General features: G+C 42.1%; 4 protein-coding genes across 4 annotated transcripts; 2 read left to right on the top strand and 2 right to left on the bottom strand.

Annotated features, from left to right (window-relative positions):
* Window positions 1–563: 563 nt before the first annotated feature.
* Window positions 564–5,147, top strand: EAE97_005416 (uncharacterized protein; the record flags this gene model as incomplete). The annotated part of the gene is made up of 7 exons (XM_038875928.1): window positions 564–792; window positions 838–1,040; window positions 1,178–1,461; window positions 1,508–1,818; window positions 1,845–2,207; window positions 2,974–4,024; window positions 5,054–5,147. 7 exons carry the CDS (start codon window positions 564–566, stop codon window positions 5,145–5,147), a joined length of 2,535 nt encoding a protein of 844 aa, XP_038733265.1.
* A 1,108-nt stretch (window positions 5,148–6,255) lies between these two features.
* On the top strand, window positions 6,256–7,137 carry EAE97_005417 (uncharacterized protein; the record flags this gene model as incomplete). The annotated part of the gene is made up of 3 exons (XM_038875929.1): window positions 6,256–6,366; window positions 6,761–6,892; window positions 6,949–7,137. 3 exons carry the CDS (start codon window positions 6,256–6,258, stop codon window positions 7,135–7,137), a joined length of 432 nt encoding a protein of 143 aa, XP_038733266.1.
* Window positions 7,138–7,613: 476 nt separating this feature from the next.
* EAE97_005418 (uncharacterized protein) lies at window positions 7,614–9,016 on the bottom strand (the record flags this gene model as incomplete). Its single annotated transcript, XM_038875930.1, has 2 exons — window positions 7,614–8,716; window positions 8,773–9,016. The coding sequence occupies 2 exons, from the start codon at window positions 9,014–9,016 to the stop codon at window positions 7,614–7,616; spliced, it is 1,347 nt and encodes a 448-aa protein (XP_038733267.1).
* Window positions 9,017–11,868: 2,852 nt separating this feature from the next.
* On the bottom strand, window positions 11,869–13,942 carry EAE97_005419 (uncharacterized protein; the record flags this gene model as incomplete). Its single annotated transcript, XM_038875931.1, has 3 exons — window positions 11,869–13,026; window positions 13,097–13,649; window positions 13,845–13,942. 3 exons carry the CDS (start codon window positions 13,940–13,942, stop codon window positions 11,869–11,871), a joined length of 1,809 nt encoding a protein of 602 aa, XP_038733268.1.
* Window positions 13,943–18,843: the final 4,901 nt, after the last annotated feature.

Here is an 18,843-nt window from a genome sequence, read left to right on the forward strand (position 1 = left end):
TTTTCATGAGATGATTTCGCATCGTTGCATTTTGATGGCGTCGTTGGTATCAATACCCTGGTTGAAGCGTTGCATTTTTACATAGATTAGAACTTATACACCTTAATTTATATATTATATATTAGAAACAAACCACAATTCTTGGATTCATATGTGAGATATCGATCGTGAGTTTTGAGGCTTGAGCGAGGAGAGAACGAGCGAGCATACAGGTTTGACGCGTATCACGTGATTGGTACAAGGTTACCCTTATTCTTTGAACCCGCAACAGCGGATTGTTCTCGTTCTTATCTTCACCACTATGTACCATTACCCCGGTCAGGTGTAAAATCCGATCTTTACCAAGAGATGGCAAGAATATATACCCGCAATCATGCATTATGCACGTTGGAATCGATCTGGTTAGGGCATTACATGGAGTGAGTGCATGCTGCTTATTTGGTGGAGATGCTAACCTCATTGATAACCGCGTCTGACACGCCCATCTTATAGTTCGTCGCTGTTGTGTCTATATATCCTTCCAAACTAAATGACGATTTCCCTCTTGAAGCCTGGTTGAAAATATGCCTTACTGCGTTTCGAATCTCGGAATCTTACTTGGTCGAATACCGATTCACAGAATCCTAGCAGTGTTTCTCACAACAGTGCTCATAGTCAATCGATATTTCGCATGGTCTCGCCTTCGCCATATTCCTGGACCAGGATTGGCACCATTCTCAAACTTATGGAAGATAAAATCAGCATTAACTGACAGAATGCCAGAAGCGTTGAATGATGTGTGCGAAACATATGGTTAGAATACCTTGTTTTGACTTGTAATTCACCATGCTTATACAGTCTGGAAGGTTCATTGGCACGTACTGGACCAAATGATCTTGTTTATAGACTCTGATTTCATTCGACGGATGGATACTGCAAAGTTAGGATATCGTCGATCGAGATTTTATAGTTTTTTCGTTTTCGATCCTGATCAAGATACCATGTTATCGACTACAGATGAGAAAATTCATGCCGACCTGAAAGTGAAGACTGCTGCGGGCGTAGGCCATTCTTTTCGCAAAGCCTAGCTATGGGGTTGTCTTGATTACCTCGATTAGTATTCGGGCAAAGAAGTTGGAAACCTCGAGCAATCAATTGATAGGCAACTTAATGCGTTCATTGATTTGATTGACTTGAGCGAAAATATCTTTCAACACCAACCAATTTCCGACCCTTTGACTTTGATAAGAAGATTCAACACTTTACATTGGATGCAATTACAGATGTGGCTTTTGGGACGCCTTTTGAATGTATTGCTCAAGATGACGATATATATGATTACATCAAGACTGTTGAACAATTACTACCGGCTGCTGTAGTTACAGGAGTCTTGCCGTGGTTGTTAACTCTATCGCGAAGCTTTATCTTCAAGCCATTTATACCAACAGAAAAAGATAAGCTCGGTTTTGGAAAAATGATTCAGTATGGTTGCTCCGATTCCATGAGGAGAAATACTAACAGGTAACAGAGTTGCGAAAGATCTTGTTGCAAAGCGATTGGGAGAATCAAAAGAGGTTCAAAATGGTATCATATGCTTGCTTCTTTCATTGCCCACGAGCTCACTCAAGAAGAAGCTAATTCCGAGACCGTGCTTCAAGTGTTTGTCTCAACGATCTTCTTTTCATTTTCTGGGACCCGGAAAGCTAATGGGGGATGAAATCGCTGGTACGGATACGACTGCCACAGCAATTCGAGCCCTGTTACTTTACATTACAACTTCTCCAACTTGCTACACGGCCTTGCAAGCTGCTATCGATGAAGACTTCAGAATGGCGAAATGTCTTTCCCGGTAACTGATACTGAAGCAAAAGCCATTCCTTATTTACAAGCAGTCATCAAGGAAGGGCTCCGGAAGTTTCCTGTAATCGCTGGACTTCTACCTAGAACGGTACCTGAAGGCGGCGATATTATAAATGGCTTTAGTATTCCAGCTGGAACAGAGGTTTCACTTAGTTTGATTTCTACTGCACATTCGAAAGCCACGTTTGGGCCAGATGCCCATATTTTCAGGCCAGAAAGATGGTTCGAATGTGATGACACTGATAAACTTATAAAAATGACTCTTGCAGCCGATTTGGTATTTGGATCTGCTAAATGGTACTGTTCTAGGAATAATATAGCCATGATGGGAATAGGAAAGATCATTGTGGAAGCAAGTTTCTTTGACCGTAGGAAATCTAACAGACTGACACCAAAAAGCTATTTAGAAGATTCGACATATCCTTGGTGAATCCGACCAAGCCGTGGAAGTCGTTCAGTGCTGGGGCATATATAAAATCCGATCTTTCGGTTCGGTTCGCGAAGAGAACACATTGATAGCGAGGCTGGATACCTCCCGAGTAATTCAAGGTCCAAGACTTCAACTTAAGATGTCGTCGCAAAATTGACAAACTTCACTTAGGAGCATTCATATATAAATACCTAGGTATTGACATATTCATTTACCTAGTGGAAAGTCTCGACGTGTTTATTCAGCGCTGAACAACAATCGAGGCAGTTGTCGTAGCACGTGCTTGGAATTTAATTTACAGTTTATTTTTCTTTTTATTCTCGATGGCCGTACGAAGGTTAAGTCTTTCGATTCATCACATGACTCGTACTTTCGTGTCACTTCTATTCCACATGTGTCGAATAATTCAACAACGCAAATGACTAAATTACCACTCCTGTGATTCACAGCATGTGAATATGCGAGAATGATTCATAATACTCCATCTGTATTCTATCATGTTAGTCACTTTGATACAATGCCGAGCCGAATTTTTCTACTCGCAACCATACAAAGTAAAGTCTTCGAAGCTCGTGGATAGATTTCTTGCCGTATCGAGTCTATCCATTTCATCTAGTGCTGTAAAGATTTTGCAGCCTGTGTCGCTTTTTTCCCTTCATCTTTAATAGCAGCATGGAATTTTTTGGTACTCACGAACAGGACAGCGCTCATTCTTCTCGCCATGCAACAGTCTCCCAAATCCCCAGATAATCCCCTGCACAATCAAAATCGAAACTCATCCTTTCACTCCCTCCTAAACCTCGCGTCTCTGAGTCCTTTACGCACATTTCTAGCTCGCGCTCCCATTTCATCAAATAGTTCATCCGCTTCCTCAACCAGCACACCAGCCCCTCGTATTCCTCAAATCCACCCTGGCGAGTATGAGACCTACAAGTCCGTCAACAAACTCCTTTCGACATTCAACTCTCGCTCCATCGCCAAAGCCCGTCGAGCAAATGCCAAAGCCAAGGCCCAGCTTCTTCATAATGAAGAGGAAGATACATATCGTAGTATTCACTGCGGAGATCAAATCTGTTGTTTTTCTTCGCCTTATTCATTTTATCGCACACGTTCAAAATTATCCTCATCTAATACGCGATCTAAGTATCACCAATCACAATCTCGATCTCGATCCGTTTCGAATCCAAATTTACGGCTCGCGAGTTTGAAAGGCGATGGAGAAACCTTAGCCCCTTCTATTTCTTCAATATCCCTACATCCTTTTCGCAGACCCCTTACTATTACCGGAAGTTCGAAACGGTCGATTTTCCTCTTTTCAGGAAGTCCACCACCATCGGAAAAATCGCTACGGCCTTTGTATGAATATCCTGAGCCGGTTGGATCGAGAAGTTCTAGTTGGTTGAATGGACAGCTAGGTATGGACGTGGAGAGATCGAAGAGCATTAGTTGGACTGCGGATATGCCGGTCAATCGTCGAAGAAGCGACAGCCAGAATTATCGACCGAGTAGCTTATCTCTATTTTCATGGACGGCAGAAGACGTAGAATTGGGGTTAACGGAAGAAAATATGCCAGTAAAAGAGAAAGGAGAAATAGAGATTGCTTATGAATGGGATGGAGCTTTTGGATGGACACAAGCTTGTAAGGAATGTGGGAGAGAAAGATGTGTCAAATGCTCAGGGGTTGTGTTTGAACAGATTGTTGAAGAGGGAGAGACCGTCACTGGGAAGGAAGGGATGTTTAATATTTGTACGCCGTGTGTGCATGGATTTTGTCCAGGGACAAAAATGTGGTTGAGAATTAGATGTAACAAGTGTGGAGAAGTAGGATGTTCAAGATGTAGTAAGTTTCGTGCGATGGAGGGTTAGGGTGGTTGAAATATATCGATAGCGAACATAGAAATGATAGGGTCGAATGAAGGGTACCCAGTAATCAAGAATACAATGCATTACTAAGTTTCTCTGCTCTCGCAATCAGACACTTGTATATCTCCATTGTGTATTCTGTAGATCCGCAAACACGTAAATCAGGAAAATTCGAAACTTTGTGATGCAGAACTTGTGAATCCCGAGGGCTTATAGAAAGCTCAGAGGATCAGTCAAATGCCTATTTTAAGCAATCTAAATCCAAGCATCAACCGTGATTCAAGAATGAGAGACTCTAAGCAGAACAGGGCTAAGCAGTCCTTTCGACTTCATGGATAGACACTCTTTCGACTATTGGATAATATATTGATATGACAGAACAAAATCTCCATGGTAGGAACCTTCTGAATAAATTTGAACGAAAAGATTTGGAAGGAAGGCTCTAGTCATGCTGACGAGCATTTACCATTTTCTCTGCATCTTTCCGTATCCACCTATCTCTTTGATCAATGATCTTTGAACTTAGAAGGAACCGGCTTCAGACCCGATCATGATAGAAATTTCCAGATACCCACACTAGGGGGCGAAAAGCAAAAATTGAATGCACATAAGAGCTGCAGTAATGGTAATTCAATGATAAGATCTGTATTTATTATATTGCTTGCTTAAACAAGTTATGTAGATGGCAGTGTCGTATCTCCCGAGGAAAGGAAAATGGATCAAGCGATAGATGCGATTTGAATAATAAATCGACGAGCATGAATACTTTCTGATTCTTGGATCAAAACATAAACATTCGTTCTAACCCTTTAATAATCATGTAGCCCATCACTCCCACCACCTTTCACACGTGGACCGCAAAACTATCATGGGGTCCACCTTCAAGTGCAGCATTTTGCTAACTACATGACACATGCCAGAATGGCATGGAGGAGAAACAGACGGCCAACTATGCCACCTAGAGCTGGGCAAATCAAGCAAGTCTATGAGGACTGTTACCTTCTTACTATGTAGAGATACAAAAACAGGCTCTTAGGGAATCTACGAGCATCCCTTGAGCTCTCGATTCAGACCGTGGCTTGTGTTTGAGGAACGGGAAGATTTGAAACAATTTCAATAAAAATAGTAATATCACGTCCCAGCTCCAACAAAAGTATCCAGTGATTGAGAACGTTTGACTTGCGAAATTTGCATCTCTGATGCCGTGAGTTTTTGCAATCCTTCGTACGACCGGACCTTGCGGTGCATAGGATGACGTGCAGATAATGCTTGTTCCACATATTGTATGCATACCAGGTATGACGCAAGCTGAATGCTGAGTATTAAAATGGGCAAATTGTGTTTAAACAATTCAACAGCGAAGGAAATTGGGAATGCAGTTATGCTATAATTAACCCAAATTGTCAAGGCCAGGCAAAGAATGTTCTACGATGTAAGGATGTCATCGGATAAACCTCAGATTAAGGTCAAGTCCAAAAAATAATCCGTGCGCTAGATTGACACGTGATCAAATCCTCAGGTTCATAGATTTCCCCAGATTGTTGTTGAATCAACGACAAACATCAAACCATGACAGCTTTATGAATACTTAACAACTCTCCTTGACCTCTTCTTCTATGTCATCTGTATCTCATGGCTTCACAGGTAAGTCTCTCATCATTAATGTGGGGCTGCTATGAAAGTAACCATCATATGGCGAAATCATGGTTCCTCATAGTAGTGAGAGTTCCTACATGATCTCCATATATCTCTGTTACCACCTTCTTCATCTATCATTTATACATCTATATATGATAATTATCACATTCTCTATCATTATAGTAAGTTTAAAAGCTCCTCAGCCAAGTATTGCTGTTGCTTTTCCACTTCTTCTCTCCTCTTTGAACTCTCGTCTTTCCAGATTCACACAAGCCTCGCTTCGGCTACCAGTCATCATCAAGGATTCCAATCAAGCAAAGAACGGCTACATACCTTATATCTTATTACTGTCACTTTTTCAGATCAACGCGCCTTCTTTCTGTCAAACATCAACATACAAACTCATAATTCAAAAAACATCAAAACTTACATCTCATACATCAACTTCTACCTTAATATTTAGGTTTATTCTCAATATTTTACAATGGCCGGCGGAAAAGGAAAATCTTCTGGTGGAAAGTCATCTGCTGGAGGCAAGGTTGGCGCAGATGGAAATAAGAAGCAACAAAGTCATTCGAGCAAAGCTGGTCTTCAGGTTAGTATTGCGCAAGCTTTACATTTCATTTTTTCTTTGCCACTATGAAATGTTGTGGTTCGATCCGGAGAGAGACGGAAACTACGATTTTTACAATAGCTACACCCCACCAAGTCGCGTCAACTTTCGATCTGCGAATAATCCCTTAGAACAATTACCAACAGTCGCGATGCACATTAATCTCGATGAATACAAACTCCTATTCATGACTCAACGATTTGTCCAAAGCCTCGTCGAGGAGGTCTTTTCGACGCGCACCGAATATCAACATGCATACGCGAAATAAATTTTCACATCCTGGGAAAACCTCGATTTCGGAATACCTCTTTCTTTCTTTGTTTTGAATTGCGCATTGATTGTTAGATTTTTGAATGCTGACAAATTTTGAATACAGTTTCCTTGCGGTCGTGTCAAGCGTTTCTTGAAGAACAACACCCAGAACAAAATGCGCGTGGGAGCGAAAGCAGCAGTTTATGTTACAGCTGTCTTAGAATACCTAACTGCTGAGGTACTTGAGCTCGCAGGAGTAAGCTACATCTATACCCCACGATTGCGTAAAAAAGCATCTACTGATCATTTTAGAACGCTGCCAAGGATCTCAAAGTCAAGCGTATCACACCCCGCCATCTACAACTTGCCATTCGCGGTGACGAAGAACTCGATACACTCATTCGCGCAACTATCGCTTTCGGAGGTGTGCTACCACACATAAACCGCGCGTTACTTTTGAAGGTAGAACAGAAGAAGAAGAAGACTATCGAGTCCGCATGATTATCGCAAATACACACGTCTTCGAATCATTTACGCACTCCGCTTTTTTTGCGCTATTTCCTTCTTCTCTTTCTAAGGGTTCAGAGTTTGATGGTGTCTTGGGGATATTCACTTTTTGCTTGGTTTCATAATGGAATTGATTACGTATCATGGATCGGACTATGAGATAGGATTATAAAAGGCTACATGTGTTCATCCATGAATGAGGCACAATTCGGAACGACTTTTCTCTGGATTGTTGTGGAATCACCTCAGGCCGATGTACTATTATCGATTTTGAATGAGATCGGATATTGCTTCAACTTTACAGTAGTAAATGTGATGTTCAAAATGATTATGCGGTATTTTGGATACCAAACCAATGCTAAATGTTATACATTCTGGCAATTCGCAATATCCACTTTCTCGAAGAACCTCTCAGTTGCAGGTTCACCAAATTACTCGAATCAAACAAACGTGGATCATTATCGAATATGCTACCTCCTCTGTTCATCCCAGGGCGTGACCTCATCAAGATCATCCTCATCATCACTATCCTCTACTGTATAAAACATCTTCAAAGGACTACTAGGTGGACTTTCAATCTCTACACTAGCTCTCCGACTTTTGCTTCCCTCTCCTTCTCCCACACTCGGTCCTCCCAAACCTCCATCCACTACCTCTCCCACCATTTTTCCATACTGCACCTCTGACAACCTCAATCCCGTGAGCTGTTCAATCTTCGCTATACTTTTCCGTTTCTTCACCCGTATGAACTCCCTCACATACCCCTGTTCATCCTCTTCCGTTTCTTCTTCTCCTGCTAGATAGTCTAGTTCAGGAGGATACGAGACTCCTAAACCATCTTTCAATTCCTTTCTTTCGTTTTCACGTTCTTTTCCTTTCGGACTCGTAGATCCACTGCCGCCATAATTTATATCCGCAAAGGCGGTATGACTTGTTAGAGGACTAACGATGAATTGCGCCTCGTGTTCTAATCCGCGTTTCTCCGTTTCCAAACTCTTTCGTCGTTCGCGCTCAGCGAGCATGCTTAAATCGGGAGAAGTGATATCTGGCATCAGGTTTGAGGGACCGTGGAATTCGCCATGAGCATGAGTGGCTGGTGGTGTAGTAGCTGCTATATCAAATATCAACTGTTGATCTTCTCGTTCATCATCTATGCGCTGACGTTCCTCTGCACTGATTGGAGAAATGGGAAAAATCAACTCCGGCTCGCTTTTTTGTCGCGTTTTGGGGGTTATCGCCGATCGTAAGTGTAGGGTTTGGCATTCCGAGGGGAAATCGCAGTCGCGGTAACAATCTTTGCCTATTTTTAATGGAGGGATGAAGTGTGGGTTGTTCAGAGAACGAGATTCGGTTTTCAGGAGAGAGATGTCCCGTCGCCAGTTGTTGTAATGTTCCCAGCCTGTGTAGTCAAATTCGGCGCGGCAGCCACGGGGTTGGCGACGCCGTTTCTTTTTCTTTCTGGGGGGAACCAGGGAGGAAAGGGAGCTAGTGAAGGGGGAGGGGGACACGGGAGAGGCAGTTTGTGGAGATGGGGGTGGAGTGGGCATAGAACAGAAGTAATGGCCGTCCTCGACTATAGAGATGGTTATTAGTAAATGATGTGCATGAGGAGAAATGAGTAGATCTTACGGCAGCGGCGGGTGACGCCAAGACGATAAACGGAGTGACATATGTGACAACGCCAAATCCATGGGTAGGGTATAGGAGGTGGGGGCTTGTGAAGATGCGGCGAGATGGGTGGGCTAGGTAGCAGGCTGCGTTGGTGGAGTCGTCGAGGTGGTGTTAAGGGGGAAAGAGGTGAAGGATGGGACGTTCCATGTTTGAGAAGAGAGGGATAGCTGGGCACCGTTATGTACTGTGGTCGACGATCCATGATACCTTATTATGGTATCCTCGTTGAATTTGTCGATCAATGACGACTTGATGATCTACCGGTCTCTCAAGAAATGAGGTGGAATAGATGTTGATAGCCGACGGGGTTATTTCTTTGTTCGTTACTGGGAAGCAATTTCAACAATGTACTCGTTCTTGCGTTCTGGAAAATCTCATTCAACACCAGCGCGATGTTGCCGATGTCAAGAAGTCAACGACGAAGCTCTAAGGATTCCGGATATAATTTCGGTATTCTTCTCACGAAACTTATCAGGTCTTCAGTCACACATTCCGTCGCTGTGGCGGCAATTCTTTGAAAGGAGACTTGTGCTGGAACAACCCGAGGCTCTAACCACAATGCAAATAGCAAGGTTCAAATGGCCAGTTAATTCAATGGTGCTCCTACTTTGCTAATCAAAAAGATGAGATGGAATGACAGGAAAATGAAGAAAAAGCAAGCAACTGAACAAGAAACGAGAACCTCTATAGATGAGCAATTAAAGATTCACTTTCTGAAATTATCTCATTCTCAACCATCTGGTCAGGTTCACCATCTGCTGTTGAGGCGTCTTTGTTTAAGAGGCTTGATCTTTCTTTCATAGAATTATTCCGTCTAACTGTATTAGAGAGGTGTGCAATGTATCATTGATAGATAAGCAACAAAGGAATAGATAGCGTTGGAATGAGAATGATTCAAAATGACGTTTCAAACCCATACGAAAGTTGTTGGTTGGGCAGTGGGCCAAGGCCAGCCAGCATAATGCAAGTTTTGGGAGACCTGACCAACAATTCATCAGATCTTTCATGATATGCGAGATTGTTTAAGGACTTCCAATTCCGATAGATAGATTTTATGAGGGTTAAACTAAGCTTCCCAAGTAAATGTGTTCTGGACCATATCTCTGATGGCTCACCATTCAAATTACTATATCTGAGCATGGTGTTTAGTTTCGACATTCAAAGTCACTAGGCAAAAAGTAGATTTGGAATTCCTAATATGTCTTGCGTTTCAAGATTCTGCGATGCTGTTGGGGTCGCTTTTTGGTTGTTGGTGGTCCACCACCCGGGCTCGGATGGACGATGGTTTTCAACGAGCACCCTTTAATGTTACGGCGAATATGTAGCAATCACGTATTTCAGAAATGAAGTATCGGGGTTGAAGTGGTCTTGACATCGAGATTCTCGATATATAGGTGTTTTATCACTATGTTCGGCAGGTCAGTACAAGTTCTTAAACACTGCACTTGATCTACTGTGAGCTGTAGATTGATCGACTTCGACAATTCGAAGGCACAGCCTGTGTGGTATATGATAGGAGAAGTCGTGGTATAGGCGATGGGAAAATCGAAAAGAAGTTCCAGAAGTATGAAAGCCACTGCCCAGCCATACTGCTGAATTCATTTCGGTATCTACGCCGCGAACAAGTGATAGCTAAGGATAGATTTGAGACGTATATCAAGCTTTCTTATCTCATCCTCGAAACCCTTCGCGTGGGTCATAAGCGGATATGCGAGCCAAGAGGTGGCAATCCTGTGTGTTTGCGACATCCAGAGATATTATGTGACAGGTTAGGATTAGATACACGATCTCCAAGATCAGTGTGAACTCTTAGAGTTCGGATATTTAAGGCTGGGAAGTTCCTCAAGCGACTTCGTGGTTGGCACAAGTAGCTCATGGACGTATTTGAGGCATGAATTACTTGTGAATTTCGTTCAAAAATAACTCCAATGTAGAATCGTCATCACTCGGTATGCATATCCAAGTGATTCGTATGTTTCGATCATCATTTCATGTAGTTTTGAGAGCTGAATGTTTCTGTGAAATTAGAATATGAATAACATTGTGTAAGAACAGTAGAAAGCAGTAAAGGAAATTGATTGTACGATTCAACATCTTGGGATTGATAAAAGAGCATCATCCAATTTGACTACTAGCCAAGCTGGTGATTACATAACCCTACCACGTGATGCGTGGCCATAGCTTGATGTCTCTTGACGCCGGTAGATCACCACCGTCATTATTATTATCATTCATCGATCATCAATTGAGTCTTTTTATCTTCAATATTAGGTTGGCTAAATGAAGTTCATATTGTAGTCGTCAACAGTCTCCGGAATCTTACCTTACGATATACATTCAAATTCGGAGACACGACCTCATCTGCTGGACAAAATTAGAAAGGGACTAAATGATCTAGAGCAGTGGCCATGAGGGCAGTTTAATAACATTGATTAATTGAAAAGTAATATCTGTATCCGATGGTCCCATAATGATATGCTGAGACGTCTCGTTGCAAGCAGCAGTCATGCAGGCTTATTTTTCACCCTTGTTACATGTACGTACGTATCCCCTTGCTTGTCAGAGTAGCATTTTTTGAGACGTCTATAACTAGCTTTTACTGATAGCTCATATTTACAAGGTACATGGTTGCTTCGTATGAGACCACATGGAGTAAATAAGCATCATTCAATCTGTATGGCTGCGGTACTCTCACACTCCTGTGCGGCCCTGCATCCGAATGTCACCGTGATTCGGATACACCAAGTCTGCCAATGACACTTAGTGCCGGGTCCGTGAGTTTTGGTGTGCAAGTCACCCCATACTGGAAGCCACTTGAAGATCTCATCCTCCAGTACTTCCATATGGAGGAGTATGTTAGGACATGCTGGATTGATTTGGTCTTGTCTTCACAAAGTTCCACCTTTTTAGGTCAATGGATATACATTGGAACGGCGATGTCTTTATGCATTATCTAGATACTTTCTCTAGCCCATTACGCTATTCGATCATCTATTCCTGCTCTAGGAACACGATCGATATTGAGATATTACCACATCCAATCCTGCGCCAGATTTATGACGATTCTGATTTGATACTGACTCTCCATGCTGATTCGAAGGAGTGTTCCCTGTTTCTTTCAATTTTCTGAATATCACGAACTTGAAAAGACGAATTTGTCGACCCGCTCGGTGTTCTGAACGTCTCGGGCAGGGCGTTGCGTTCATAAACTTGGATCCATTCTCCGCTCCCATACGCAGAGAAAGTCCTATATCCAAGCCACGCTCTTCTTCCATTATAGCCTTTATATTCGAATTTCATTTCGATGTTTCGTAAGCGATTTGATTCTGGAACTATTGCTGTCATTTCGCCCAATCCACTTTCCTCAATTTCTCGAATTCTCTCGGCTACTTTTGCAGTCAACAAACTGTTCCATAGACCTTCCTGCCTATCAGCCTGGTTCAGTAACAGGATAGCTTTGTTTCTTATGCGTCTATGTCGACATTTCGTGGCTACTAGGAACAAGGGCTGTAGTATTTCATTGTCTAATGTGAAACTTGCGGCTTTACAACCTCCTGTTTGAATACTCGATGGCGTGTGGATAATATCGGATGCCCACTTTACCATAGCCTCGAATTCCAGCTGAAAATCATCCCAAAGTAGCTCACTCGATTCGTTGAACTTTGCAGAATGTGTTGTGGAGGTCGTGACCAATATTTGGGTCATAGTTTTGTGCAGGCGGAGAAGGTCCCTCGCCCTCATTTCCATTGGATTGACTATTTCAATATTACCACTCTTGGTTGACGTGCCTGAAAATGATTCAAACGCTCTGTTCCAATTCTCGAGATGAGCTAATAACTGAAATTTGGTTTCCTGACTAGTGGGGAGAGGAAGAGGAACGCCATTATACATGGAACAAGACAAGAGGTTTCTCGCGCTATATGTCCAGATCGATTCCATTACCTCGCGCGCTTGTTCAATATTCAGAAACCTATTTGGAATAGAATTTGGCGAAGAGCCAGATTCGCCATCAATTATGCGTGCCCTTGAAGTTAAAACCGAAGCTTGTGTATCTAATCTGCCGAATAACATACGGAATATTGGAACGGGAATATGATCTTCAGGCAGATCAAACGAAACAGGAGTTGAGTGTCCGGATACCTCTAGCTCCGAAAATATTTTTACTCCGCCGTCGATATGCGCGAGAGCGGAGTCGTGGTGCCCCCTTAAAGTCTTTAGATGCATCATAAGTTGGGATTCATAAATTCAAAAACAAATCAACGGGAATTACGAAGACACTTACCTCGAAGCATATGAACAGTATGCAGGTTGTTAACGCAACGTTTGCCGACTTACATGTATGCTTGGACATGTTCGGTTGCACCAGACAATTTATTGCCTTCACATATTGACGTACGGCAAAGGAATTCTCCTCAGTGTCATCCTTTACCTTGGAGATAAATCTATCTTCCAACTCAAACCTCTCATGTAAAGATCCAAGCGCAATAGCTGCATGCCGTACAGCCGGCTCACGATGTGAAGCTTGCAGAACGAAATAATTCCAAAACTTTGAGCCAAAGCAACCGCTCAACTGAGGCGCAGTTTGCCTATGGAAAAAGTTGAAAGAATGCTGTTCCTGATCACTGACAGCTAGCGATGGGGACAAGAAGTCGGGAATTATTGTACGTATTTGATATGTGGCAGGGCTGGAAGCTTTCGGGATGATTGAAGACGATATCGCACTAGGTTTGGGGTTTGGACTAGGCGTACAATGAGCATAGCCGTCACATTGACGTCCTGTTGCAGCACATTTCCTACATCCGGGTCTTCCTTCGTCGCATTTTACATGGCGAACCCTACAAGAAAATTGTCAGTTGACAGGTTCGTGCACAAAATTTGGCTTTGACGGTGCTGTTCAAAGAAAGTCAGAAATTAGACGGCTCTACCATTGATGATGTACCATCAAGTGAGAACCTAGCTATCGAAAAAGCATTTGGGCCTATCTAGAATCGGTCGATATCAAGAAAGGAGGATGTGAAATATGGACTCACTTGCAAGTTTTGCAACCCGTCTTAGCTCTTGTACTGAATGCCCGAGAGCGTTTGGGAACTTCTTTCTTTACAACCTGCTTTGTCGAAGCTCCAACCATTTTGAAAGAGGAGTGCGAATATTGATGACTAGTCAATTGAGATGGTTTTCCACACACTCTCATCTCACACATTCATGTGTTACGTTCAAGAATTTTTGATCAACTAACCAGTCCTGATGATGGCTCGATATGAAGATTTCGATGGTGTGCTGGCTGGCTAGGCTCATGAGCAAAATGGGAGATGGACCTTCCCGCAGATGATTGATTCAGCGATTCATATACTACTTACCTTATGTTGAAATGTGGCCAGGATGAGCTATAAATGATCCACTGGATTAATTTACTGGCTGGTCGTCTTATATGACCATGGCCGAATGGCGAAGTATCCATAAGCCAGATTTTTGGAATTTAAGATCATGGCATTGGACTCCATACTGCGCTGGTCTTGGAGATACCGGGATTACTGTTCCAAATGGGAACTATGGGCGCATATGGAACAGGCATTCTCGACAGGCATAGCAGGGTCCACCACTCCTTGACGTCTTCGTGGAAGATGAACGAGCTAGCCAATCAGACTTACAGCGAGCTATCCCAAGAACCAAACTTTTGATTTAAGGTTATAACTTCATACTGGGAGAAGCTTGATATTTTGAGAAATGATGAAAATTCAAAATTTTAAGATGTCCACGAACCGTTTTGGTGAACGGAATGGAAATCCTCTCCTTTTTTCAAAATCCCGACTAACATAAGCAGCGAGATCCTTCAAATGTTCCTTTTGTCGCTGTATATTTCTTATTACCAAACCGTATTTCTACTTAATGTAGAAACCTATCCGAGATGCAGGGCAACACGCATACAATCAGATTTTATTTGTCTCCATTTTTCCGGGCTATACTATCACATTTGTTCTCTAGTCCCTTCAAGTCCGCCAATCAATTTACCACGTCAACTCAAAAGCCAATGAAGTGCGTCATACACATGGAGTATTGTTAAGCCGTATTACAACCCATTTTTGGTTGACCTAAGAATGGATATATGACCACTTTACTTCGGATTGATATTGTTATCCTCCCCGCAACCCATTGGCTGTGTCAGCCACATGATAACGGCTCGGACCATTTTGCGAACGTTGAATCGCCTCCTGAAGTTTACTCCAAGGACGATATCGATAAATCCATCCAACCGTTTCGATGATGAATGAACTTTGGACCCAGGGTTTTGCACCCAGCTATCTGTCTGACTGATGGCCAAGACTTAGATCTACAAAGCTCGCGTACTTGTGCCAGAATCTATTTATCTTATCGATAGGCGCCCCATCAAAGCTAAGAACTGCTTCGAATTGATAATCGCCATGATATCGACAATTTAGGAGTTTGTCAGCGGTAGTAATAAGCTTAATTGGAATAAATGCACAATACAGTAAGCAATGGTCACAATTGGCTAAAGATTTACAAGAAAATATCGGGTGTAACCAACCATCACTCTATATTTTATCCAAAATCCTCTTCTCGCTTCACATTACTGGTATGAGCTTTATATGCCTTGTTTTTCCCTACACTAATCTTCGGGACAAGATCAGTCGAAGTCTACGAAAAGTCCGAGTCTTAGCACCATGCAAAATTTACAGGAGTCTAGCTCAACCTTTCAAATCACAAAGAAAATAAAGACAACATATTGGATGGTGTAAATGATCACCATCAAGCAGAGCTCTTGGAAGAATTAACTGTCTTATGAGAATTCGCGACTTGTTGTTTTATCATATCGATGAGTCTGGCCTTTATTTCAGTTCAACCGTCGCTTACGCAGGATCGTCATAGGTTCCTGACGTCGCAAATTCATGGTAACGCAGTGCCAAATGTTTAGCCACGCAGTAAGCACTGTAGTGTCTGGGGCGTATACGTTGACATTGCCAAGTATTTCCCATAAGGGGTATACATCCGCTGCTGATTTTCTATTTTGATCGTCTCAAGTACAATAATTTAGGTATGACTGAACATTCGTCACCACCGAAGCATTTGTCAACTTCATGTACATTCAACACAGGATCAAATCCTTTTAGTATCCTGACAAAATCCTCTAAATTTCGTTGCAGATAATTTTGCACAACTCGAGTCGCAAGCGCAAACCACAAGCGACTGAAGATGATTCCCAATCGCCATTACCCCCATGTTACACGATTAAATGCGGGGGAATTGATTGATTAACATGAGATTGACTTTTTAGTCTTCAGCCACCCGTGATGTTTCTCGAGGATCAAATACCAGGCATGGCGCATTAAGGTTAACCATGGAAATTTGGCAATATTCTTGAAAATCACTTCCAGAGTGTCTGGACCTTGTCAATCACCTTGCAGGAATCGAATTCATTCGGAGCATTCAAATGTACATCAATGTCATGGATCTTGATATTGGAAACGGAACTTGCCGTGTCAGACCAAGTCAGCAATATATAGGTTGTGGATCTACGGATGTACGAGAAATATGACAGTGCGATGCTTGCAAGCCCGTAAGGACCCTGTGAACCATTTGTCCAAAATACGATAGCTGTCCCATTTAGGAGAGCACGAGAACTCGCTTCAAATTCACAGAGGCTCATAATGAAAGGACAATGGATTTGAATCCAATATATCATCAAGCTACTCTTCATTCCCTGACCTTTATGGAGACGGCTCGAATTATTGGTTCGCAAAGTTATATGCAATCCTGTCATCCGATTACTTAATATTTAGTTATACTCCTTGGCTCCGCAATGACTAGGAGGAAGTCCGCAGGTCCAAGTTTGAATATCTTAAGTCGGTGCCTAATTCTGATGCATTCTGATTTTCAAAAGTCAACCTTTCAGTAAATGAGAACGCGCAGAGCACGACGGAATACAGAAAAGTGTTTACAATCCTACCCTCTTATCTGGTTAATACCTTCAATTCTTCGGATTCGGGCCCTTGGTCTAGTTCAAACCTTCACATCGGCGACTCTCGAAACAGACTCTTGAATGTGATGAGCTAGATACGTGTTAGTTCTCTACGAGAACTTCGCCGCATCAGCTGATATATCTAATCTCCTGTGTTGAGATGAAAATGGAAAGGCAGAATCGAGTTGATTGATGACATGCTGATGTTCATTCGCGTACATACTCTTCTTTGGGATGTACCGGTTATACCAATCATATGAATATCTTTTCAAATAGCTGATTGGAATCAATATTTGCGTCTACTTCTGGTCTTATCCATGAAGAAATGGTTGCGGTCGCATGAACACCGTTGGATTGGAGATACAATAGGCATGAGTAGCATCAGTTTTACAGGGCGCTACGATAGTATACCGTTATTGCAAGCATTAAACTAGATAGTTTTCCATTGATTCTCCATGACCTAGTAGTTGTCAATCAAATCTTTCATGTTCATTCGATTCTTTAATCAAAGACGAAGTGTCGATGTCAAGAGAAGGCGATGAGAAGTCGATGGTCAAGTCAAACCATCACTCGCACCCACAGCTTCATCAATTGATAACATTCATCAGGCATTGAGTATTACTACCTTCTCTTCAACTATCATCTCATTCAGGTTTCAATAGATAGGTTTCCATCGAATCTTCACATATCTACGGATCTTGGCATTCCCGTGTCTCGATTTACCGATTCCGAAAGATATCTTTCGAGCCATTATCTATATTCTTGACGAACAATCAGGAATCTTTCACCTAGTAGAGTTACTAAGAGCTATAAAGATGTTCTAATATCTCTAGGTCCTGCCTGTTCTTGACAAGCCACCAAATCTACACGTTACTTAAATGTACTCAACAAGAATTTGCCTCTGAAAACTCGATATAATTTTCGGTGCAACTAATCATCCATTTCAACGAAGAGCGAGATTGGGTCTCTCAAGAAGGAAAAACAAAGCAATAGAGAACACCACTCTGCTTGGTGCCTCCTATCCATTCCGTTCCCGAAAAATACTATTTACTTGTCGTAGCAAAAATTCCCTGCTCTCCTCTCCTCCTACCCCCCACGATATTCGATCGTGATGATTGGATACATAAATATCCCATCCACAAACCTTATATCCACGCACAAACATCATCCGTTCTTCACTCCCAGCACTAAAAATCCAGCTAGCCACCCAGGACGCTAATTTTCTATATAATAATATTATTACTTGTGATTAAATTTCAGTTTTATTATCTAACTATCTAACCATCCATACAACTATCCATCTAGCTAATTATTCAATCATCAATATACATCGATCCCCCCCTCTCCTTTCCCTCCTCCTTTCCCTCCTCCTCCCCCCCCCGAAAAAAGAGAACGACGATCAAACTAAAACCAACTAATCTTTTTATACCTAATACCAAATACCATATTCCATCATTATCTCGATCACTATTCCACCATTCCACCCTCATCCCCACCCTCATCCCCATCACCACTTCACCACTTCACCACTTCAACCCGCGCATAAACATAAGCATATCTGCATAGATCTAAACACAAAAATTACTCCAGATACCTATTTAGGTATTGATTTATCTATTCTCCTACACTATCTTCTCTGACATTACATTGATTTCCATCTCAATCTCAACATCAACATCAATCTTCTCCGATACATCCTAGTAAGCATTTCATTTTCACATCCACACCATTATTGATTCTTTAAATAGTACTAACCCGTACCACCTACTAATCTTCCATACCATTCCCTATTCCTCAATCCTTGATATCCATCAACGTTGGTATTGGTATCAATAATCGCACTCACTCATCACTCATCACGTGCTTTCTTACTTTATTACTTTCTTGATTTCTTGATCTCTTACTTTCTTACTTTCTTGCTTGTTTGCTTTCTTACTTTCTAACTTCCTCCACTTCTTTACTTCCTTACTTCCTTACTAGGCACACATGTAGCTGATCAACTTCCATAAAGCAAATTCCCCTCCACCCGTCACTCAATCCCATCCCATCCCATC

The sequence above is a fragment of the Botrytis byssoidea genome, assembly GCF_014898295.1.
Source record: "Botrytis byssoidea strain MUCL 94 chromosome Unknown BBYS_009, whole genome shotgun sequence".
NCBI classification, from domain to species: Eukaryota; Fungi; Ascomycota; class Leotiomycetes; order Helotiales; family Sclerotiniaceae; genus Botrytis; species Botrytis byssoidea.